The 27,070-nt window shown below is 36.4% G+C and overlaps 1 protein-coding gene across 2 annotated transcripts in view; it reads right to left on the bottom strand.

The window, feature by feature from the left end:
• Nucleotides 1-27,070, bottom strand: part of WDPCP (WD repeat containing planar cell polarity effector) — a 179,850-nt gene that overhangs the window by 65,611 nt on the left and 87,169 nt on the right. For both annotated transcript variants that reach the window (XM_026712893.2, XM_026712894.2), the window contains exons 11-13: nucleotides 24,803-24,991; nucleotides 21,165-21,288; nucleotides 14,108-14,171 (exon numbers count right to left, since the gene is read on the bottom strand). In XM_026712893.2, the coding sequence (XP_026568678.2) occupies nucleotides 14,108-14,171; nucleotides 21,165-21,288; nucleotides 24,803-24,991 (377 nt within the window). The remainder of the gene's footprint in view (nucleotides 1-14,107; nucleotides 14,172-21,164; nucleotides 21,289-24,802; nucleotides 24,992-27,070) is intronic.

Below are 27,070 nucleotides of genomic sequence, written 5' to 3'. Positions count from 1 at the left end.
ACCCGCGGGCCGTATGCGGCCCAGGTCGCCTCGTAATGCGGCCCAGTGCCCACCCCAACCTTCGTGCCAGAGCCAGTGAGGAGGAGGAGGAGAGGCAGGCACGAGGCGGGGCGAGGCGAGCGCCAGGCTACGCAGCAACAGAAAAGGCGGGCGCCGTCAGAGCGCCATCTCCTGCTGTTCTGCCGCCGCTTCTGCCCCCGCTGCCGCTTCTGCCCCCGCTGCCACTTCTGTCCCCGCCGTCACCGCCACTTCTGCCCCCGCCGCCGCTGCCCCCGCCCCCCCGCCACTGCTTCTTCCCCCACCGCCCCGCCGCTTCTATTCCTGCCCCCACCGCCGTTTCTGCCCCGCTGCTGCCCCCCACTGCCGCTTCTGCCCCCGCCGCCGCTTCTTCCACCGCCTCCGCTTCTTCCCCTGCCACTGATGCTGCTTCTGCCTCCGCCGCCGCCTCCGCCGCCGCTCTGCCCCTGCCGCTGCTGCTGCCCCTGCCGCCGCTTCTGCCCCCGCCGCTGCTGCTGCTTCTGCCTTCCAGTCCTGCCTCATCCAGCGGGCCATTTGCAGGAGAGGTAGGTGCGAGGCGGGTGAGCTTTCTCCCCCCCCCCGCAATATTTGGCCGGAAAATAAACCATGATAAAAGAACCGTGATAAAAAAAACTGTGATAAAATTTTTTTAATAAATAATTAATAATAAAAATATCTCACTAACTTCATTTCCAAATAAATTTAATATGTTAACTATGTTTTCTATGGTTTTTTTGGATGATCAGGTATCGTTACTGTTATTTTATTTTATGTGCGGCCCAAACCAAATTTTCATCTTCTAATGTGGCCCAGGGAAGGTGAAAGGTTGGACACCCCTGCTCTAGAAGGAAGAGCCTGGTCCTCCAAATATGGCTGACCTGTTGCTTCTAGTATTTCTTGCGATTGGTGGTACTTCCTTGTGCTGCTGGAAACTGTAGTTTAAAATTAGCCAGAGGGCAGATTCCCTATTCCTGTTCTTGAGCTTTCAGCAACTACATTCCTAGGATTTTCTTTCATGTAAAATGAAAATAAAGGCTTCTCCCCATTGACTTTACTTGTTGGAAGCCTGCTGAGAAGGTTGCAAATGGTGATCACAGGATTCTGGAATACAATAAACATCATAAATATATGCAGGTTGCCAAGCACCTGAATTTTGATCATGTGACTATGGGGATGCTCAGCCATAAGTGTGGTGACTGGTCATAAATCACCTTTTTCAGGGCCATTGTAACTTCTACTTCTCATATATCATTAGGTTAGATGAAGCAATATACTTATTATATTACTTATTTTTGATATATAGCTCTAGGCTATATATCAATTGATATATAGGATTTGGCTATTTGTTGAGCCCTAAAATTTCGGTAAGGTATTGTCAGTTATTGGATGACTTTATCTGGGCATATATGTTCCTCTCTTTTTTAAATTGTTTTTCTCTTCTCTTTTTAACCATGTAATCTATCCAGAATCACTTTTGAAGTCAGATGGTCTTCTAATAAAACAAAATAAATTTATAATTCCAGTAATTCAATGAATTACTTTATTTATAACATCAAGCTGTTTAACACAAAACAGATAAAAAAGCATCTGTTTAAAGGGAAGCTACATCTGAAAACCAATTAATCTATCCATTCTTGGTTTTTTTTGTCTCATGTTTTTTTTCCAAATTCAAATGTACAATGATATTTTATATACTTTAAGTTTACTTTTCTTGCTAGTTTTATTTTTTAAATTTGCTTGTTCACATCGTTATTGTTTCTTGCTTACGTTAATCACACTTGACTGAAGTTGGATCATAATGCACAGCAAAATTATTTGTATTGCAAGAGAAATATAATCATACTTCAGTGAGTTGATTTATCTATCCACTGAATATTCATAAGTTAAATGCAGTTGAATATTAGCATTGGTATGTGCATTGGAAAATATTACTGATCTCACTGTATTTTGAGAAGCTTGCAGTATTAAAACAGAGTACATTATGAAAGGAATAGCAGTTTTATCTGATTAAATATAAACATATCCAAATATATATGCCTTTGAAGTAACTTATGGGGTTTCGGGAAAAAGTCAGGTAGTACAATGTCTTGTGCCCTGTAGAACCAATAGTTAATTTTTGGCACAAAGGAAGGGTCCAAATGCAAGACCACCCAGTTGTCATGAAAAACACATAGATTGGGCCTCACAGAAAGGGCTGCTAGTTCAGAAACCCTCCTGGCTGATGATTGTCAAGAGGAAGGATACCTTGAGGGTCAAGGGATGGAGACCTACCATAGATAAAGGTTCAATAGGAGGGCCTGTGTGGGCCTGGAGAACCTTAAGGAGATCCCAGGTGGGATTCCTATGGACAACAGGGGGGTGCAGATTCGAGGGTCCCTTCAAGAATCTGCGGACTGAGGGGTGATGGGAGAGGGAGGAAAACTTACCCATGAAAGGACTGATGCTAGGGCTGCTACCTGTCAGTGGAGGGTGTTTGGATGCTAGCCCTTTGTCCAACCCATCCTGGAGAAACTGTAGCACCTCAGGGACAGATACTGAAGTAGGGTTCTGGGCCCTCCCAGAGCACCACTCACAGAACTTCTTCCAAGTGGCAACGTAAAGTCGGTTTGTTGACGCTTTACAAGAATCCTGTATGATTGCGATGACCCTGTCAGAGAGGCTGGAATTCCTCAACGATTGCCACTCAACTGCCATGCAGCCAGTTGGAACCATTGGGGTTCTGGATGTAGAAGGGCGCTTTGGCTGAGAGAAATCCTGTTGGCAAGGATTCTCCATGGTCTCTGAGTTGACAGGTTCACCAGGTCTGCGAACCAGGGCCTCCTGGGCCAATGCGGTACCAGAAGTACCAGCTCCGCCTTCTCCTCCAACATCTTCCGAATGACGGCCTGAATGATCGGAAGAGGGGGAAAGGTAGAGGAGACCTGGAGGCCCCTTGCTCCAAAGTGCGTTGGTCCCCTCTGCTCCCTGGGTCGGAAACCTGGAGAAAAACCTGCTTACCTGTGTGTTCTGGGGAGTGGCAAATAGATCCACCACTGGGGTTCCGAATATGAGGGACAACTCTTGGAACAGGGAAGGGTGGAAGTTCCATTCCGAGTGGTCAATTTGAGTTCGACTCAACTAGACCCCCAAGATGTGGTCTGCCCTGAGGGACATAAGGTTCCTCTCTGCCCATCTCTCCAGATGTTCTGCTTCCTGCATCAGGGCCCTGGACCTGGTCCCCCATGCCTGTTGACATGTGCCTTGGTGGCCATATTGTCTATCATGACTAGTACATGGGACCCTGATGCTCTGTCTAGGAAGCGTCTCAGGGCAAGGAAGATAACCCTGAGCTCTAGGAGGTTGATGGGGATTTTGGCTTTTTATAGTGGCAGACTCAGCTCTATGACATCAGAGGGTGGAGTCATATCCCAATGCTGGACTCTCAAAGCAGCATGGTGGAGAACATCTGGTATAATTATTCAGTGATGTCATTGCATAATTACAAATCAATCTATTCTTTTCTAATTCTGACAATGAAACAAAAAATATAAATCTTTTTGTGAAGAATTTTCTTCTATAAGAAAAATGTATCTGTCTTACTACAAAGCTTTCTCTTCAAATCTTCCTATAAGATTTATCTGTATCTCAGATATGGTCCAAACAGTTGGGCATGTCCTGGTTATACTGAAGATTTTATAGGGAGTTACACAATAATTTATTATGTTCCTGTTAACAAAGTTTAGGCCACCTGGATGAATTCCTGTTTACTTATTTACTTTGAGACAGGCAGCCTGCCACTATCTATGAAAAAATGGCACAGCGGCATGTTCAGCATAATCTTCTATTGCTTTTATATTACTATTTCTTTCACTGTTTACTATCTGGTGCTAGTGCTAGTTGGCTGTTGTAAGTGATAGGCCTTAATTCATTTATCAATTTATTCAAATTCTCCTCTTTTGGTGTTACTATTATTGTGACAGAAGCACTTTCAATAATCTTAATAGTTTTGAATGCCAGCATTTATGCACACCACTCAAGAAGGATTTATGTCTCTCTCTGTGGTGCTTTCAAAATAAAGCATCCCAGCTAATTCCTTCCTAAGTATATGCAACCATAATTGGAGTAAACTTGTAAAACTTGTTTTTATTCTCTGATGATATTATAAATCAGTAACTTAAGGTAAAAACAGAATGGTGTAAGAAATATGAGTCATCCCTGATGAATATGAATGTTTAAATGGTTAGAAATGCAAACCTAAGACTCAAGGAACCCCAACCTTAGCAGATGTTACAAGATGAAGGCATGCAACTCCTAAAACTCCAGGGAATTTGAAGGTGCCTAGAACCCTTGAAAGAGGTGTGGTTTCAGAAGAATGTCTGTCTGGAGGCAAAGTAGTAAGAATTCGCCATCAATATTACACTTCCTCTGTCCATAATCCTAATAACATTGTCAAAAAAAAGGAGAGCCCTGAGGAACTTCTTAAAGGGATAAAAGCTTATACTATCAATTCAGCTGAGGTAATACCGTAATTGTGAATCTCGTTTTTATTACATGCTTAGTAGTATGTTCATCTGATACAAATGAATTAAAAGGATTTTCAGATTAAACTCACAATGCCAAGTTTTGATAACTGGCTGTGATACTTGAAAACGTTTTTAAAAAGTGATTTTTCTGCTCAGTTTTTTAAAATATATAAAGCACTACCAAATAAAGGTTATGTATGGTTATATACCTTCTCTCCTTTGAGTATACACTTCTTTGTTAAGAACTTGTTAGAAACTTTCAACAACTATGTAAACAAATACAATGCTGAAGAATGACAATTTGCTTCCAAAATTTAGCAGCACAATTTCTGGGAATTTTGGAGGCTACAGAAGCAGCGTACAAGGAAGTACATTGTACTCCCCTGCACTAAGCTGTGATTATAAAATAATCATTGAATAATAAAAACTGGTGATCTTTATTTGTATGTATATAATGTATCAACTATGATCCAAGTGCTTTGTTATAATTTGCTTTATTATTTATATTAAAAATTTGTTAAAATTCATACAAATTATTTTCAAATGAACTTTCAAAATCACATTTTCTACATCAAAGTAGTGCCATATATTAATATTTATGATGTAGATGCAAATTGTATTAAAGCAGCCTAACTATTTTTATGTTAAGAATATAAAGGAACTATAACAGTTCCTAATATTTTTCCTTTACATAATTACATTTTATTTACCACATAAATTAAACCAGCACTGATTTTGAAGAATCAAATCTTGCAGCTATCTGTGCAAAATTCCAAGAATTTTTCAGAATGTTTCTTATATCTATATACTGCTTGGATCATCACATATGACCTTTATTCAAGTGTTTTTCCTTGGCTCTTCCCTATTTACAACAGAACACTAGTTGCCCTTTCAAACTGATGGCTCCAAAAGATGGACCCCACTACAAAAGGATTTAAAATGAACAACTTTAATAATGCTTGATCTTTGCTGTCAAATATAACAGTGGTCCCCAAACTCTTGGGCACCCGGATCCATGGAAAAAACATTCTATGCACTGGTGGGTGGGGTGTGGTTTCACATGCTACCTAGATCCCACCATGCGCAGATGAAGCTTCACACACTTGCATGGCCTGGGTCCTGACAGTTTGCAGCCCAGTGGTTTGAGGACCCTTGATGTATAAGATTAGCTGCTTTGGCACAGTAAAAATAGATGACATCTATTCATCTCATTTATTTCTGAATTTTATACAAACTATAAACATTGTTTCATTTATATGTGATATGGTACTTAATGCAATAATTTTCATTTATATTGAAAACCACTACCTGAAAAAACTCTTTAAGAGGAGCGGCCTAAAATAGTATTACAGTTATTGTATTATTCTCACATTTAGGCACTTTGAGGAGAACCAGCAATATACAACACTTAACAGAACTGTCACAAGAGTGTATCTTGATTGATATCTCACCTCAGGCACCCTCTTGCAACGACTGTGTTTGCAATATTTTTACTCCATTCTTCAGGAAGTTCCCACAGCAGTTTACAAACTCAAGGGTGCCTTCATTCCTAGTCTTCCATTTGCATTTTAAAAATTACACTGAACACTACTGACAAAAATTTTGCAAGGGTGTTCTGCAGTTTCGATACATTCTCCTTCTCCCTGCACCTCCCATATAATCTGCTTTAGAGAATCTACCATGCTTCTGGAGTAGCATATTTTGAAAAGAGTGACAGTGTATGAATCCAATTTATTGATGGATACCATTCTGTTAGAGTAAGGATACTCCATATAGTCCACCAGAAATGACAGGTCACTTAACAATGGTTCAAAGTTATGACCGAAACCCCAACATTACATACGAGTCTGTTTCAAAGTTATCACAGCTGTAGTGGCCCTGCAGTCATTCCCCCTTACAACAGACCGTGGAGATGCCGCAGTGCCCTCCTAGCCTTTTTCGTTTTATTTATTGAAGAAATGTGGCTTTCTCAAGAAGGGAAGGAGGGAGGGAGGGGATTAAACAAGGGGCAGGTTTTGGGAAGCTCAGCCTTTTATGCAGCTTCCCAAAGTTTTTTAGAGACAGAAGAGGTTTGCAGCTGGCTGGACATCAGTCAGCTAATTTGTGCAAAAGGGTCTGACAGAATTGTCAGGGCCCTTTTGTTGAACTTTTCCACCTGTCCCAAATAGGTGCTAAAACTAAACTCTCCACCTCTGCTGTCCCATCTTATCCCTTTGAAAATCCTTACCTTGATTCCAGGCTGAAGAGTAGAGGAACCAATCAAGCAAGAAAAGAAAATCTTTCTACAGGATCCAATCTGGGTTGGTCACCAAGACCAGAGGTTTATCTTCCGAGCTTTCAGATTCATGCCAGAGCCCATCCTTATGGAGCTTCTCTCTAGCAGTGTGTGTGCCTGCTAGAAGCACACAGTCGATGGGCTCCAACACAAGTTTAGTCAATAAAATAGAGGATGCTGGGTCTTTCCAAGCTTAAGCTGTTTGTCTGACTGCCTGATCAGTAAAAGTCCGTCCCTCCCAGGTTTTTTGTTTTGCTTTCTTTATTGAGGAAATGTGGCTTTCTAGGGGAAGGAGGAGTTAAGCAAGGGAAAGGTTTTGAGAAGCTCATCCTGAAGTTGCCACCTTTTATGCAAGGGCTGGCTTCTCAAAGTTTAGCAAGTCACAGAAGAGCTTTGCGCCAATGGCCAGCAGATCAGTGCAGAAAGCTCTGAAAGGTCAGGGAACTCCTTTTTTGCCCTAGAAAGGCAGGGCATCTTGTAGAAGGAAGGACAGGACAAAATTAGGAAAGGCAGGTGTGGCCAGGGTTTTCCTTCCCCATTGCTCCTCACTGGCAAGACACTCAGTTTCTGGCAGGCCAGTATGTGAGGCTACTGATGCAACAAAGATAATTAATAATAATTAATAATCTTAGCAGGTTTGTACTCGATATTGCTTCAGATGTGTATATACCCAAAATCTTTGTCAAAATTCTAGAGTTATTTTTATTTTTTATTTTATTTATTTATTTATTTTGATTTGTCAATCACTTACAAGATAGTAGGTATAGGTATATACATAATTATGAATACATGAAATGGGTTCATATGAGAAAAATAAAAGAAACAATAGGATTTAAGAACCTTAGAAACTGGGTCTCCGTTATCTTTTTATAGTATCCAACTGTATTGGTAGGCTAATCTACATCATTTTACTCTTAATGCTTAGATTTTACTTATATGCAGCCTGAAATATTTCAATCCTAGTTCAATTACATTTGCGTTTTAGTATGCACATTTGTAAAAAGATTACGTTTGTAATTAAAATGTAACTTAGTTCTTTTAAAGCACTGTACATTTAAAACAAGATTTTTGCTGCTGATGTTTTAGAGAAGCCACCGTTGTAATTTGTCAAATTTTTTACTCTCTAAAGCTAAGTAGCAAAAATTCTGTGCATCTATCGAACTGTAGCCGACGTGTGTGTGTGTGTGTAAATTTTCTTGTTCTTATGAAATTGTAAAACAGTTTAGTTTAATTTAGTTTAGCACGACTCAATGATGCACCAAGCTAAAAGAATTGGATTTACAAGGAAGAATGGCTAGAACTTATTTGAAATTATATAAGAAAAAAAACCAAAAGAGATTTTTAAAAACCAGTCAAGATTTAATTGGTAGGTAAATGTTCAAAAAGCTCCTCCAAAACTATTTGAAAAGAGATAGAAAAGAGCAGAGCTGTCGCTTACCTGGCTGTGATAGGCAAAAGTGGCCACAAGATATACATGCTAACAAGAAAGGGAAAATCCCTTTTATGCTAAAGAAAGAAAGGATTTCAAAGACATTACTTATTTATTTATATCCTGCCTTCATTATATTTATAAATAACTCAAGGCAGCAAACATATCCAACACACCTTCCTCTTCCTATTTTCCCCTTAACAACAACTCTGTGAGTGAAACAGTTCCTTCCCAAAAGTTAAAACAAACAATGAACAAACAAGAAAGAGTCATCCACTTGAAGGAAATGAATATAGATACCTCTTTCTTTAGACCAGGATAAAATTGCAAGAGAGAATATTTGTCCACTGGTGCAAGAAAAGTAAATCCTCCTGTATAAATAGAGGAGAGTTGAAAACAATAACTGCCTCAAATAGCAAGGAATGATTTGAATTGAAGGCACATACGAGGCAAGCGCATCAGACTTTTGCTCAGTATGGGAACTAATGTACCTGTGTAGAAGATCTTTATTCCAAGCATAGAAAAATACATCTAGTGATTCAGGATTTCCTTCTGTGTTTTCAGAAATTATGACATAAGACATTCTTTGTTGAATGCTGAATACAATAGTTTACTATTTATGGAAAGTAATGACAGACAGATTGACAGAGAATCATATTTTCACCTGTATGAACAGTATTAATTGGCCAGGGGCACTATTTTCTAAAGAGTCAGTTGAAGAGCAGGGGATTGAAATCATCCTTATTTGTTGGCATAGAAAATAGGCATTGAATCCTCAGTAGCTAACTGGATCATGTGGTTCTGAACATCTGAATTACTATATCTAGAAAGCAAACACCTGAATTACTATATCTAGCAAGCGACTAATCATTACTACATGGAACTATAAATATGTAACTGCGATTTCTGAACGTTATTGAGAAAGGAGCTGTGGTATCCAAGCCACATCATGGAAGAACAGTTTGCAAAGTGTATTAATTGCACTTCATATTTGGATCCTCCGAATTAAAAAAATAGACTCCCGCTTGGCTGGGAATTTATGTCTATTTAATGTTAACACATTCATTTCTGAGAAAGCGCTTGCTCCCAAATAGCCACAAGAACATCTATGAGTATATAATAAATGTATAAAGCCACAAACAAGGAAAAAAGATTTTCTAAAAAGTGTAAAAAAGACCACACATACATTTCTGGTATCGGTATGCATTATACATACTTTCTCAGAAATATTTCAGAGGGGTCTTTCAGAAGGTTCTTTTAAAACATGCTTAATTGAGAAAATTTATCACAGTACACACATCTTTCTAATTAGATGGAATAAGCTGGATGATTAGAACTATACTGAAAAGTATTAAAAGATTCATGCAATTTCTTTTTGTATAACTAGAAAGGAATTTTCAAAAACTATAAAAAGAGAATGTAATTGTGCAATTGAACACAGAATTAAATATTAAGATCAAACCAACAAGGCAAGTAGCATAATAGAATAAATTATATAAGCAGTTAGTGTCAAGGCCTAATTTAAACAGAATGTCTTAATTATGCAAAAGAGCTGAGTTAATGTAACTCTCTAAGGTTTCCTTTATTGTTTTTCAATAAAGTCTCCTGCAAATCTACAGCAATGAGCTGGGAGACTGTAAAACTGCCATCGTCCATTAAACTTAATTGTCGATTCTGCGGCAGAAATCTTTTAAGAAAAGAGCTTCCCAGAGGGCTTGAATATAGGGTCACTTAAGAATTGAGTTACTTTTATTCTGATTGTAAATTGTCTTCAACAGAGGTTACAGAATGATGACAAGTAAATACCTCACTGCAGTGATTGACTTCTCAAACGTCAGTTATAGAAATCTAATATGTGAAATGTGATGAAGGGTTTAAACAACCAGTGAAACATTTCCACCTATTTCAGAATATAATTAAATTCTTATTTTTAAGATTATTATCTTACCAAAACATAAGGGTTTAACCAAGAGAGAGTGGTATTGATATTCTTTCCAGTGGATTTTTTTCAATGCTTCCACTGATTTCATTTGTTTGACATGTGTTTGTCCAGTTCACTGACTCAGTAAGGACTTAACATAAACTATTTCTAAGTTGCACTAGATTTCTATCTTCAACATGAAGATGGCAAAAAAGCTTCCTTCTACAGGACTGGATTGCCTGTATACTTAGGATAGCTTTTAGATTATGAAGAATGTTAAGTATTATCAAAACCCCACCTGAAAGAATGATTACTAATCTGTTTTAAGATCCAAAGCAATTGATTATTTCAATAATCATTATAGAGGCCAATGAAAATACTATACTCAAAGATGGCATAAATTGAATAGGGTAAAATGGTAAAATGTGGCTATGTTCCTTGGTTTGTCGTACTAAAGAAGTTAATGCTTTAAAATAAACATATTTTCCTTCAGATACAGCAGAATTTAGGTTTACTACCCTATTTTTCTTAATCAGAGGACATAAAACTATAAAGTGATCTATAGTGGAATGGCCAGATCTGAACCCTGCCCATTTATGATTATTGTTTAATTATTTCCCCACAGCTTCAGTGCTGTCATATCTATTTCATGTGCATTGCTATATTGTTCCATTTATGATAGCAAAAGAAATCTTGTCTTTCTTTTATTACTACTTATGCCAGGTCAATCAGAAGAATTTTAAATTACCTTCTTTTATTAGACGAAGCAATTTTGTTACGTATAATACTACAAAATTTGGCACAGCAACAATTGATATCCATGTGTTCTGCTAAATAATAAGCTCATATAGTGTCTTACAGAAAAGTTTTAATTATAGACATTTAAATGTCATTTTATCTTTGGGGGGGGTGTCTCTGATCCTTGGTCAAAATAAATTGAAATAATTAATATCCATGGATTCCAATTTTCAGATTTAAAGAATGATAATGATTTATCACAACAACTATAACGTTAATGACATCACTGTCATCTGTTTTATTTGGCTTACCCCAAAAGTCTACTTTCTTGGGAATTACAGATAATTCTTCTAAAATATTTTGTCATTTTATCAATTTTGTCCTTGTAGAAGTTCAGAAGCAAAATTAGTTTCCTTTAGTGTGTTTTGTAACTGTATCCCTCCATTCACTTGACAGCCCTCTTCCTACTGGACAGTCACTTAAATGTGAGCCAGCAGCGTGCTACAGCTCTCAAAAAGGCTAATGCAGTCCTAGGCTGCATTAACAGAAGAATACTCAAGATCACATGAAGTATTAGCGCTACTTTATAATACCTTCATAAGATCATGCTCAGAATATTGCATCCAGTTTTGATCACTACAATGTAAAAAAGATTTGAGACTCTAGAAAGAGTGCAGAGAAGAGCAATAATGACGATTAGGGGACTGGAGGCTAAAACATGAAGAACGGTTGCTGGAACTGGATATGTCTAGTCTTATGAAAAAAAGGATTAGGGATTAAATTATGGCAGTGTTCCAATATCTAAGGAGCTGCCACAAAGAAGAGGGAGTTAACCTATTCTACAAAGCATTTGAGGGCAACACAAGAAGCAACAGATGGAACTAATCAAGAAGAGATCCAACCTAGAAATAAGGAGAAATTTCCTGACAGAACAATTAATCAGTGAGTCAGCTTGCCTTTTGAAGTTGTGGATGCTCCAACACTGGAGGTTTTTAAGAAGAGATTGTATAACCACTTATCTGAAATGGAATAGGATCTCTTGCTTGATTAAGGGGTTGGACTCGAAGACCTCCAAAGGTCCCAAGGTCAAACTGTGTTATTCTGTTAATTCAAAAAGGGAATAGATCAAGCAATAGTTACCAAATATAGCTGGATCCAGAGTAAGTTTTCAAGAGAGAGCAATATGTAATCATACTATAACCTCTCCCAAACTGAAGCACTGCTACTCCTGCATCTAGTTTGTTACATCTTATCTGCTGCCAGAAAGATCATGGATCAAGTATACAAGAGAGTACCTATGCTAGAAAGAAGTATACAAGAGAGTACCCATGCTAGAAAGAAGTATACAAGAGAGTACCCATGCTAGAAAGAAACCAATCCATTTCTTCAGAGACCACTGATCAAAAGAAGTCTCAGATAACATGGTGGGTTACTGCTGATGTCACCACTATGAACTCTGACCATGAGGAACCAGGATCTCAGCAAATCCAGGTACTTTATTGGCAGAATGCTGAACAAAATAGTGATAGAAGCCAAAAAGGCTGGTCTATTTGTGTTCTCCTTTCTACAATCCTAAATAAAATAACTGGTCAATGGTTTATTTATGCAATAAAGGAGGAGTAATGATATATCACCTTGCATCATCACAGTGTAGGCTCAAGCCTGAGCTTGTATCTGTATTTAGTCAGTCTTCTACTAATGTTGTGACCTTCAATTCTGTCATCTGATCTCCTGAAATTCACACTAGGATTGATGCATTAAGATATGCTACTTCAGATAATTTATAAAGAGCTCAAGTCACTATATGCTAACCAAGCAACAGAATGCATGTAAGTATAATGCTATTCCTTTCCCTATCTTTGGGTTATTGTGGAACCAAAAATCCAGAAGGGCAGATCTCCAAGGGGATGATGGCATTGCCCTTGCTTAGACAGATTTCAATAATACATTCCAGCTGTCTGCTATCTATAACTAAGTCATGAAATAACATAGCAATTACAAATGGATCTGGCATTTACTCCAACCAATATGAATCCAAGGCCACCAGTGAGCTGAATACTAAGATCTGGAAATGGAGCATGCTTTTCCAGACTTACTCAACAGGATTTTCTAGAATACAATTATATAACTAATGGTACCAAATACTTTTGAGAAGCCTAGAACAAAGGAAATGGATTGTATTTCTATTGTCCAATACTTAACCACCAGAATGCAAGGCAGAAATGACAATGGTTCAGATTTTATGCAACTAAAACAAAACTATAGTATTATACTATAACGAGCTCATTCACACTATATTTATCACAAGGCAATCATATTAAATAATATATTGTTAAGAATTGAGAAATTTTGTTGAGAATGATTGTCCCTAAGATGCTTTATTGAAGAGGCAACTGGACTTTCTGGTTTTTGTTTGAAGACATTTCGCTTCTCAACCAAGACACTTCTCTAGTTCTGATAAGATGGTAGGTAGGAGAATGGAAGGATTTATAGTCCTTTCATGTGCAGATCTGTATATTGGGGAAATGAAACAGCCACTTCATAAATGCATGGCACAACATAGGAGAAAAAACACATCAGGACTAGACTCAGCAGTCCATCTGCATTTAAAAGATAGGCCACTGTTTTGAAGACAACAAAGTCCACATTTTGGACAGAGAGGATTGTTGGCTTGAAAGAGCAGTTAAAGAGGTCATCTATGTCAAAACTGAACAGCCCTCTCTCAACCGGGAGGGGATACAACATCACCTATCTCCAATCTACAACACAGTCCTTTTAATAGTTCCAAGAAGGCTACACACCAATTTGCACCACTCAGGTGACCCTGATGACACAAATAAACCTCCAGATGACCTTAAGGACTTACTAAAAGAATGCAAATGATCAGCTGTCTGCAAGGAGTATAAATCCTTCCATTCCTCACCATCCAGTCAGAGCTGAAGAAGCTTCTTGGTTGAGAAGCAAAATGTCTTCAAAGAAAAACCAGAAGGTCCAGTTGCCTTTTAAAAAAAGCATCCTTGGAACAACCATGATTTGGATGACTGAGAATCTCCATAGATATTGAGAATGATTGTTACAGATTATTATTTGATTTTAAAACTGTCACTAGCTTATGAACTATAAGCTTATACATTAAAATATTATAAATTCAATCCTGTGCCCCAAAATGTCATAATTCATTCAATAGCAGCAATAATATTTAAAATTCTTCAAGCATATCTTACCATAAATAAGTCATGGGCACCTATATCAACTGCTAACAGAAAGGCCTTTTCAAATCTTTGGTGCCTGTAGAATGAACAGAAACAAAAAAAATTGAAATATATACTATTAATTACATGTAGCAGATACAAATTTGTAACTGCAGCCATGAATTCTAGTCCCAGCTTGGGGACTAGGGTCAGCAGGATGATCTTGGGTCATTCAATTTCTCTCTTCGCCCTAGAAAATAGGCAAAAGCAAACCACTTTTGAAATGTTGCCACAAATGTTGTTGAAATGTTGTTGTACAGGGTATTGCCAGGAGTCAAAACTGACTCAAAGCCTCCCTGCCCCCATCAAATCAAGACGAGAGTAAGAGACAAGCGAAGGGAGGTACCCTACACATTGATGTCTGATTCCAAATTCACCTCTTTTTACACTATAAGTGCATGTAAGCAAGCTTCAAGGCAAGCAAAGAGCCTAAGACCCCCATCACCTCTATCTCTGATCTTCTCTCCCACAAAAGTTACTTTTCTTCCTAAAATAAGCAGAATAGATTTTTTTATTCAACATGCAACCACAGCACTTCTCTACACTGAAATATTTTTGCAAAATAAAAGAGTTCTACTTATGACATATCCTCCCACAAATCTTGCCATTGTGTCCCAACATTGTGATGGTGTTGGAGAGAGGAACTAAGAACATTCAGGCATGTATGAAAGTCTTTGTAGATGCTCAGCTAAAGCAGACGGGCATATAATAAGAAGTAATACAGGAAAATTATGTTGGTTCACTTTAATGACAACAAAAAGGCCTATTTTCAAATGTGAAGAGTATGATAGAACACTCTTGAATTTTACTAAAAAACCCACAACAGACAAGATAAAGTGAATGACAATGTAATTACAGAAGATGGACCCTTGAGATTGGATGACATTCAACAAGCTAAAATTTCTATGGCTGAGACAGTTGGCAGAGGCAGGCATGTGCTACAGAGTACTAGATTCCTACAAGAAGAAAATGCCAAGGGAGTGGGAGGAGTGACTTGAGACCTTCCCTTCCAGCTTTCCCATTGACTTTGCTTGTTGGAACCCGTTAGGAAGTTGCAAGAAGATCCTTGTCTAGTAATCCGCAATGCTCTCTTAATGAAGAAGTAAACTGATAGAATTGCTATCACTAAGCAATGTAATCATGTGACATCATGTTTTATGACTACATTGCTTAGTAATATTTTCAGATACTAATGTATTTCAAATTTTCTTCCATTCCATTCAATTCCACTCAAGTTTTTTTATGCTCACTATATATTTTTTTATTTTCTAGATAACTAAGTATGGAAATTTTTCTTTGTAGAGCTAACCCTCTTGGCTTTACCATATTTTTCGGTATACTCATGGTCTATTCCACCCTTCTTCTTTAAGGCAAAGAAAATTCTGATAATTCATACAGTACAATCTAAGGGTCACGGAGGCTAAATCAGAACCTTGCCAGTTCTTTTGTCACTTTTCCACCTGTTTTATCATTAGTGGCCAAGCCTTTTGAAGAAAAAGAATGAAATTTATGTAACACCAGTAAAATAAAATAAGCACAAGGCTAATAAAATAATGAAACTTTCATGAAGTCCTGATATTCTATTTAAATGTAGAAGAAAATCAAAAATCTTTTTACTAACTAGTAACTACCAACAAACTGTCTTAGTCATCATACTCATTGACCATGTAAGTAAATTCCTTGTCCTGGACTGATAAAAAGGAAAACTGCTATGTTTCTACCCTTGCTTCTCTTCAGTAAGAAAATCAACTGTGGGAGAAGAGCTATGCCACAGTTTTGGTTTACAAACATCTCTTTAGAAATGAAGAAATCTCAGAACCTGCCTCATAAAGAAATCAAATGAAGAATTATGTATGATTGCAAAAGATATTTTTAAATCCTTCCAAAGGAAGACAATGAGAATAATGAATATTGGAAAAAAACTCACATGTAATTAAGTGGAATAAAATGAACTTGTAATTACTTCAAACTTTAAAATGTACACGCGATTGAATTTCATTTGAGCATTTTAACAATGAGCAATTGTATCTAAGCCTACCTATGAATAAGAGATGCAAATAGGTAAAAAAAAACCTACATCTCCCAGACATTTATTTCAAGGCTTACATGATCATTTTTAATTCAGTAATTCTGTTTAATATTTCAATTTAATACTTTACTCTTTCATCCAGTTTCTAGGTATCTAGCCCATTTCTTAAGCATAACATAATTATTCATAAGAAATGCTTTCCTTATAAATTCTCCTATTAGCAATTGTTGGATCAGAAACAACATTTATGAAAGTACAAAATGAAAAATGAAGTTTCATTAACTATATCTTACAATATTATAAGGGTTTTATTCTGGGCCCTATTAAACAGCATTTCCTTAGCTAACAGGGCCTGAAGTATGCCTATTTTACCATACTTGTTCTGAGCGGTAGAACCAACTCCAAGTAACCTGGTCCCAAATTCACAGCTATGAATTGTATCTAGAAGACTCTGGCAACTCAGGCAGATTGCAAAATAATGCTATTACATAATGCTGAGTAATCAGTGCCACTGACTACTCATTGCTGCATTCTGCACCAGTTGAAGCTGTCAAACACAATTAACTTAATCTTTGATACATTTTCAGACTCATCATTATCATTGTATCTTACAATCTAACATTAATCAAAAAACATTCTGCTTGTCAGCAAGTAACGTAGTATCATCTACATACAAACATACATACAAAACCACATCACACTGTTAACCACTTAATGGAATATCATCACGTTTTAAATAAATCTGTACATAATAAACAGTCAAACAAATATTAAATACCTGCGCTTTATGCTGAGTGCTGAGCTATTTGCTAAACCTTCCATTTATTCTCACGCATGTTTTCCTTTTTTAAAAAATTGCATCTTTATTATTTTTATAAAGAACACAAGGCGGCAAATATATCTAATACTCCTTCCTTCTCCTATTTTCTTCACAATAATCCTGTGAGGTATGTTAGGCTGAAAGTGTCCGGCCCAAAATACCCAACCATCTTTCATGCCTAAAGTGGAAATAGGGTCATTTGGGGATTATTGTTGGAAAGGATGTGAAATTATGCAGCCAGCTCCTTGAATTAACTCCTGTTCACATTTACTATTGGTTGCCAAGTGCCCTGAGATCATGTGATCATCATCTGCATTCTTCTATGCCAGCTTCTCCAGAAAGTCAATGGGGAAGAAGACAGGGAAGGTTGCAAGGAGAGGGGCTGTTGGATTTAAAGTCCAATTCCCCAGCATGCTGAAAGATTTTGACTGCTTTGCTCAGTGATCAAGATTCCAGGATCAATTGTGGCTGTCAATGGAGGACTACCTGTAAAATGTTATTTTCCAACATTTATTACTGTATCATTTATCAATCTTAGAGATTATTGATGGAATTGTGTACAAGTGTAAAAAACTTTGTACCAATTTTATTTTAAGCTATAGTAGTTTGGAGTAAATTTTATGGATTTGATTCATAATTATTCCCATTGCTGTGTACTGATTGAGTCTTTGAAATTTTGTTTCCATTTTCTCATCCAGCTATTTGTTCTGTTTCTGTATTGTATCTAAGTAAGAGTTTATATTTGTGCCCTGATAAATGATAATTATTTGTGTATACATTTTGAATTTTGCCTTTTTTAAAAAAATGTCTCCCTCATTCTTAAGTTTAGATTGTATCCTTCCAGCTATGATATATTTGCGGCCTTCACAAAATGTCTTGAATTTGATCTTTGGATTGAAGTGAATCATGTCTGTGTTGGTCATTAATTTTTTCTTACTGTAATTATTTCCAACATGGAAGGCATTTGAAGGAAAAACTAATGTTGAAATTGTTAGGCTTATTATTTTATTTGTAAAATTCCATTTTTAAAAATAAACTTTGTTTGATCATCTGTTTTTAAATTTTTATCCTCCTCTCTGCTTCTATACCACATATACTATGAAGTCCATTAATTAGGCTGACTCCAGTATTCACATTTTGCTGTTAGAGAATTTTATCCACTCTGTTATCCATGACAACAAACATGGTTTTTGCTATACCTTAAAATTTGGAAGAGCAAGATCATCTCTATCTTTTGAATCTTATAATATTTAATTTAATCTGGGTCTTTTCCCACCCCACCCCATATAAATTTGTTGACAAATTTCTTGTCATTCTTGGACTATAATAGGAACCATTTCCAACAAATAATTTATCATGGATAATGTATTCATTTCAGTAATTGCAATTGATCTTAACTAAAATGGCTTTGTTCTTGTCAGTAGATCCTTATTTCATTTTCCATTTCCACATACCAGGGGTGGGATGCTACCAGTTTTGCCCAGTTCTATAGAACCAGTAGTTCTGCAGAGCAGCAGACACCGAACTGGTTCTGTTTGCTTCTGTTTGGCTCGCCTGGGCTCTTACCTGTCCTTTATTTCCTGCTTTTTCAACCTCAGCTGCTTTGCGCGGCACAGCTGAGATTGAAAAAGCAGGGAAAAAGAGGCTTTTCAAATGCTGCGCACCCACATGCAGCGCTTTTCAGCTGTCCAGCCTAAGGTTTTTTACACGCACATACAGCGTAGTCACTGAACCGTTGAATCCCACCCCTGCCACATAACATATCATTCTCATTTTCCTCTAATGCTTGTTTTAGGGACATTGCTTAAATTGCTTGCCTTTGAGTCTATAAGAGCTACAAATAATTCTTAACTTTCACTGCCTCTTAGTTTCCCAACGTCTCACTATTCAGAAATTTCTAGCTGTTTACCTTTTATCTTTCTATATAAGCACAATCCATCACAATCTCCCAAAATACTGAAATACTTGAAAACTGATGTTAATTAAAAATGCTGATAAGAACTTGTGACACTTGTTGTTACACATTTATTTTTCTCAGCCTTGTCCATTAAAAATCAGCTATGATACTTTAATTGTCTTTGGCCTTTCGTCGGTTCTAGCTTTAGCCCTCTGGTGATTATGTAAACTTAACAATATTCTTGAAAGCTGCATTGAGTAAACTTATCAACATGTCTACACCCTAAGACAGCCCTATAGCAGAGATAAACATAGGCAAAGATGAGTTCCTGCTACTACTGTAAATCTCTATTGTGCCAATATGATGACCCAACAATTTTTAAAAGTATAGTAGATTAGAACATTTATGAACAGATTCTAGGATTCAAGCATTGACATAGGCAGGCAGGCAGGCAGGCAGGCAGGCAGGCAGGAAGGAAGGAAGGAAGGAAGGAAGGAGAAATAATATAAGAAGAAAGCATTTGTCACTTTGAAGGTGAGAAATAGAAAATGATATGTGACTCCCCCATCGTCTTCAAAAACACAAACCTTTCAGAATCCAGTGCTGTACAACTTATTCTCTGCAAGTACAACCAGTTTTGAAATGTACATTACTGTTTCTTTATATTCCCCTTCTATTTTACGTAGTTTTGTTTACCATGTGAACTACATAGAATAATACTTGGTTCACATAACCATATGGCATCAAAATAGTTAAACAAAACAAAAACTGTCACTGAAACTGCCTTGACCTAAAATATTGTAGACGGAAAAATTTGACTATTTTACTGGATGAAATCTTCTTTTTTAAAAAATAGAAACTTAACATTTGGTTATGTCAGCGTCCCTATCTCTAGTTTTATAAAACAAACCAGCCTTTTCATTTTGTCTTGGAATCATACTGACACCAATACAAAGTGATTAGAAGCTAAAATGTATTCCAAGAAGATGTTGCAGTAATCTTTCACATTCAGTAAATGTAAACGTCCAGAGATTCACCAGATATAAACTGCTCTGAATTATATGAAAAAGAATCAAGTGATACAAAGCAATACATGCTTAGTTTTGTGAATCTTTTGAAAGTTTACAAAGAGTATTCAGAAGTGAAGATTATTATGAAATTAAGTCTAAAAAGGAATTGTGCCTGCATTTATATACATTACCTTTGATTCATTGTTTTTCTACTTGAGTAGAAAAAGGACCACATTATAGTAACTGAATAATTTTTCTAGGTTTTATGATTAGTGATATTTCATTATTTGAAAATAAGTATCTGACCAGCAGAATAACAACACTAAGTGGCTAGCAAGCAAATACACAAATAATACAAACATAAGATTAACATTCTATCAGATCACAACAGACATAACATTACCCACTTAAGAAAAATAAAAAAATATGCTGGGCTTGCCTCCTATTCTGACCTAAAAGCAGAGTCAGGTTTTAACAGCCTTTGGGAGGGCAAGAAGAATACAGATCTTCTATATCTAAGAAAGTATCTGTTCACAGTGAAGGTACATTATGGAAAAGGCTCGCTTCCTAGGTACCATAGATGTCAACGTTAAATAGAATTGAAATGAGCCTACCCTATCCAGTCTAGTAGGATGGGCAGTGTCCTCAGTAGGATGGTTGATCCCACAAATAAACTGTTTCTGTGCCATACGGGGCTTTAAAGGTGAAACCAGCCTTCTGAATTGCACCCATAAAGAAACTGGAAGGCAGTGGAGCTTGCATATCAATGGTATAACACAGGCCAACCATGAGGAACCCAAAATTGCCAAGTGAAATTTCTGAGTAATCTGCAAAGTCAACCTATATACAGCACATAATGTCATTTAAATAATGACCATGAAGGATGACTTCACGGGCGTTTGTCCTTTATAATATACTATTATGTGGGTTTTGTGATTCTCTGGCATAGGAATATTTAATTAAATAATCTTTTACAATTTGTGGCTATTTAATGTTATTTATGAACAGTAAGGTTGTAAGCTACTTAGAGTTGCTTGACAACTACAATGACAAATAAACCAAGTAAAACAAATAAGTGAGATGCAAAAATCTTAGTGCACTAAAAACAAAGGAAATATATATAGCACCTGAACATGTTTGAAAAAACAAGTCGAAATGTCATTGATATTTGTGTGTGTGTGAGTCTTTTAGAAAATATGTTAAATGCTTTAATAATTTCTTATGGAAATAGTATAAATTAATTGAAATTGATAAAAGTCAAGATAGTTGTTCACCTGAGCAGATGGTGGAAGAACCTTCGTGCATATCTACTGATCTGGTCCCTGTATCCCAAAACAGTTGTCTCAGACAAAGGTCGGGTTGGTGCATAAAATGTCCCAAGAGTTGCCTCCAGCTGTGCTGTGGAGTTCAAACATAGCAGCAGTTAAACAAATGGAGTACCTTCTCTTCAAGAAATATGGCTTATGGCTTCAGACAGCGAAGCTTTTCAAATGAACATGCAGCTGGGAAAAATACATTTTTTTTTAAAAAAAGTGACAGTACAGAAACAAATCTATGTTGAACAATCATTTCAGGCAGCACCTATGATGATTTGGAGCAATAACAAAAATCTGTCAGTATCTTAGAATAAATGGATCTCTAATTATTTTAACGTGGCAAGAATGATTAATGACGATGCTAAACTTCAATCAAAGCTTTTCCTACTAAAAAAAGTTCTCCTTTTTTTATCCTTCCTGTTCTGACTTAGCTTGTCAGAACTTTTCCATTGTCCCACAGGTAAAAATATTTTCCAAAGTTAGCCCCTGGGGGAAGCAACTTGACCTCTGTAGGTATTTCAGCACCTCTAAAAGAAGCATTGATAACTGTAGGAATGTTTTTCTGCTTTCAGTATTGGTTGGCAGGCTTCAATAATTACAAGGTGAGTCATATCTCAATATGTCATGATAATAGAGTATCTAAGCACAAACTTCCAGGTTTACTATAATCTGCAATATGGATGTTGCCTCCCTTCTGAAATATTGGAAGTTTTATAATGGTAACTGCGTGCCACCTGCTGTAGGACTGGAAAAAGCAAAACTTGCTTCTTTTCCCTTCTGCCAAAATATACAAATTAAATAAAAATAACATTATTAGTAAATTTGTTAAGGTCGATGAACAACTACAAATCATTCATATTTGTGCCTCCAATGGCCTCTGGGACTCATGACTACTCAGCAATATTATTTGGCAGCAATTCCTTGGCCTTCTTTGGATTACTTTTTCCCTCAACTCTTTCATAAATAGCCAAGATTTGGATTTGCAGCAGGTTTCCCATGGCAGATTGCAAGATGATAAGGTATTTGGCTTTCTATCTACGAACCTATCTAGCTTGAATAAAGATGAAATATTGCACAAATTTAAAATTAAACAATATTCTTTCCAATTAATTTTGCCTAGGATTACATTCTTGAATATATTCATCTTTCAGCTATTCTTCCCCCATCTTTTCTACTATTATTTAGAAGTAGACAAATGTAACCACTGATGCACAGCTTTAACCAATGTTAGTATTATGCCATGTAAATTACTTTAAATGAATGTTGTATTATATTACTTCCTTTTTTAAAAATTGCAGATACAGTTTAATTTTAGAGAATGATACTTAGGAATTCACTTGACAGCAAGGCAAGTAATGACGAAGGAAGATAATTACCAAAAATTGATGCAACAAATTAAAACAGATTTGGAAAAATGGAAAATTTTGCAACTATCATTGATAGGAATGATCCCTACAATTAAATGAATATATTGCCAAGAGTACTGAACATATTTCAAACAATTCCGATAAAGTTGGGAAAAATACTTTGAGGAATTTAATAAAATAATATTAAAATGCATTTGGCAGGGGGAAAAAAGGAAGAATTGGCTTAAAATGTTGCAGAATTCAAGAAATAGAGGAGGCTTTGGACTATCTAATTGGGAACTGTATTACCAGGCAGTGGCATTAACATGGATAAAAGAATGGATTGCATTGAGACATACAAGACTACTGATTCTGTAGGGACATGACTTACAACTGGGTTGGCATGCCTTATGGTATGGGAAAAGCAGAATACATGGTTACTTTCAAAGACATTATATAAGGAATGCATTATTGTTAGTATGGGAGAAAATCCGAGAACAACATTATTTGAAGATACTAGTTTGGCTTTCAACAATGGAAGCACTGATTCACCCAAATGTTATTAACATGGGGAATATTGTTAGATATAAAGACATACTGAATGAAAAGGGGGAACTCAAAACTAAATAAGAATTGAGTGATCAAGGGATCGACATGGTATGGTATACACATGTACTGGTACATTCTAGGTATCAGAAAGATGCTAAATTATATGGTTCTTATAAAGAAACAATAGAATTAGATAAGATATTAACATGGACAAAAGAAAGTGATAAAAAAACTGTATAGCTATTTACTGGCTATTAAATTGAAAGACAACAAGTGGAGGAGACAATGACAGCATGGGCAAAAAAATTTGGTTAAACAATAGAATTAGTCCAATGGCAGAAGTTGTGGAACAGGAATTATAAATTAACAATGTCGACCGCATACGAAGAAAATTTATATAAGATGTTTTATAGATGGCAAATCTCAAATGGCATAAGTTACATGTCTAATATATTGCACACTAGGAGAAGCATAGAAGAAAGAATTTATATATAAAACATACATATTAAAACCAAAAGGTCCCACATAGTTCCACTTTTTAGTATTCCTAGAAATTTTCTAAGAATAAATGTTAATCTTACATAGAATTTTATGTCAATGGTGTAGAATAGCATGATAAGAGCTTCTTTTTCTATAGCATAAGGATTGTGGGTCTCAGCCTCATGACCTTGACACATGTTTCAACAGCAAGCAATTTTTCTAAAACTTGCTGTTCACAATAGCTTCTAGCATTTTCCTTTTCTCCAGGGAAGCACTTGGTGCCCAGTTATATTTACATGCAGAGACAAGACATGAAGCTCTTCTACTTATTATTTTTCTTATCTAAATCCTAAGAAAAGTACTAATGGGACCACAAAAAAGACAAAGAATAGAAAATGAAGACGCTAGAATTCCAATAGACAAGCTCCTACCACAAGACAGCCCAGATTAACATTGTTGATAAGAAAAAGTCTTAGTTAGTGGACATTGCAATATCTGGAGACAGCAGAATAAAAGAGAATGAACTGGAGAAAATCACAAAATACAAAGACTTGCAAATAGAAGTAGAATGACAATGGCAAAAGAAAGCAAAGGTCGTATCAATAATGATAGGCACTTTGAATGCAATCCCAAAACATCTGGACCACTTGAACACTATCAGTATTGACAAAATCACTACCAGTCAATTGCAAAAGACAGCTTTACTTGTAACCTTTAACACCATCAAACAACACAGCCTATCCCAGATCCTTTAGAAGGACTTGACAGGTAGATAAAAATGCCAAATCTGATCTAAATATCTGGCTGACTATGCAATGAACGAATAATAAAATTTATTAGATTTTTATCCCACTTTTTACCATAAAATTCAAGGTGTCAATGTTCTAAATAGAATTATCTTGCCTATTTTCTCCACAACAAGCCTCTGTGGTGGGCTAGGCAGAGAGAATGACTGGCCCAAAGTCATTCAGCTGGCTTTTATGCCTAAGGGAGGCCCAGAACTCAATGTATCCTGGTTTCTAGGCCAGCACTTTCAACTCTACACTATGCCAATATATTTACACTGAAAAACTGATCTGTAACACCAGTTGCTTTTAACATAAAGATCAGTATATGCATAATCTTGCAATGGTTTAAGTATAACCTGCTCAAGTTGATTAACATTAAAGTTCTAGCATTAATTGAAAGGTAGGGATACTTATCAGACATAGCCCAACAAACCTTCTCTAACGTGTGTCAGCTTTTGTCGAAGCAGATAGTTTGTTATGGCACATAGGCTTACATAACAGTGATGACCCACTGTATTCCAGTTCATGCCATTTAAAATGTTAATTGCCTCACATATCTCATCTTGATGAATATATTCCTGGATGATTTCTACAAGGCCAAGCTGTCCTCTTGGGATGACACCTGCCACAAAAAGTAATGAAAAAGTCATTCCAGTCAAACCTAATTATGTTAATTTGTTTCACTAAGAATATGTCTGTTTGGTTGTCTGTTTTTCACCTATTAAAATATATAAGGTGTGCAGTTTGGGCAGATACATTGATAAATAGTATTTGCTTAATGATTAAGGATAGCACTATTGTATAAGAACGTATAAAAATAAACCCTTTTGGAAGCAATGAATCCAACCCAATTAATTTTTGCTTGGCTCCTATGAGAATAAAGAGAGATGAAAAAAAATTTAAAGGCTGTATCAATATTAGCAAAATGAATGGAGTGAAAATTACTAAAGTTCAAATGATAGCATTCTGCCTGTGGACTGAAAGATTGATCTCACCACCCAATAGATTTTGTTTTTATCTGTAATTTGAGACTGATTACACAGTACATATTTCATGTACAGACACACTTCTGTTATCAAAAATATTAAGTGCACATTAGCAAATACATCTTTACATTCATATATTTTATATAGCTGTGAATGCATATTGGAGCTATCAAAATTGTAACGTTCATCATAGTAGTTTTCAATTTATATAAACTCGGTAGATTTCAGGAAGAAAGGAGAGTCTCTATAGGCAAAATATAGACACTTTATTGGCCATCCATGATTCCCCTACCCTTGATTTACATTTTCACATTGTGTAATATTAAGGAGGTTTAATCTTTTCTTATTGTTGCCTATCAATACAATCTCATTTTTGAATTTCTAAATATTTGAATTTTAAATACAATCTGGTTCTACTCCAATCTCCATGAAATAAAATATTGATTTTTATTTTTTTTTGCAGGAGGGGTAAGTAACAACAAATAGTGTATCAATTATAAGCACATTCTGGAACAAATTAAACAGATATTTCGATATCACTAGGTGCAGAAAAAACTTTTGATACTGTGAAAATTGAATTTCTGGCATAAGTAAAGAAAATTAGATACCCTTTAGAATTTGTTTCATATAAAATTTTATTATTTTAATCTTTCTGCTTGGGTGGTTACAAATGGGATTATCTGCTCTGTAATCAACATGTGATGGCCCAGTGATAGTTAAGGACCTTAATGGATCAGAATGTAAATATAAACTGTTATCACATGCAAATCAAATTTCAGATCTTTTAAATGACTCTTAAAAATATTCCCAAATATGTGGAAAATATAGAGTGCAAATGAACATGGTCTCTAAGTAATAAATATTGTGAGAGAGTGCCTACGTTGCTTACATATTTTTAAAAAATAAATTAAGTGAATTACTAATGAAAGAAAGAAACCTCTACCATCTTAGTCTCATTACAAAATGAATGCAATTTATCCAAAATATCTAAGTGCCAATATATTCAGGTAAAACATTTGTTATATATTTTATTCAGTTCTGAGCTTTAACAATCCAAATCTTTGGAAGATTTGTTTATTGTAGGAAGATGTTCCTGAAACTAAATTTACGATTTTATGTTACTAAAAAATGAAAGAAAATTATGACTTCCGGCTTGTGGTTCTTCAGTGCAGGCAGGATTCCGTGGCTCTGCACGGTTTCTGCCTGTGTTCACTGCCTGAGTGCCTCGAGCCATTTGGCTTCGGGGCTAAGCCACCTTTGTAGAAGGTGGTGAAGACTGGGGGGTTCTGGCAGGGACGAGAGACATCGCATCTCTCTTCCCCAGCCGGCTAAATCTCCCTCTCCGACGGCAACTGAACGGCGATCTTTTATGGCCGCCATTTAGAAGAGCCCAGCCGGGGAAAGAAATGTGCTGGAGGGGTTTGTGAAGAAATGAAACTGATTTTGCTGACCGGGACAAAGGAACAGTGAAAGTATCCTGGTATTTAACACCTACTAAAGACACATTGTTCCCAGACTGAGTAAGCAGCGAATGGATATCAAAGGGAAAACTTTTTTTCTTTTCACTCTCCTTCCAAATGGAACAGCTTTGAGAGAAATCGGAAACCCGCATTGAAGGTATGCTAAATGCTAAAGACTGTGCTAATGCCAAAGGGATATGGATTTCTAAATATTTAAAGAAAATTTTTTCTTCTGCTATGAGTGGGAAGGGAGAG

The sequence above is a fragment of the Pseudonaja textilis genome, chromosome 1, assembly GCF_049901715.1.
Source record: "Pseudonaja textilis isolate UNSWEBS1 chromosome 1, rPseTex1.2, whole genome shotgun sequence".
Taxonomy (NCBI): Eukaryota; Metazoa; Chordata; class Lepidosauria; order Squamata; family Elapidae; genus Pseudonaja; species Pseudonaja textilis.
This window is presented reverse-complemented; position numbering and strand designations above follow the sequence as displayed.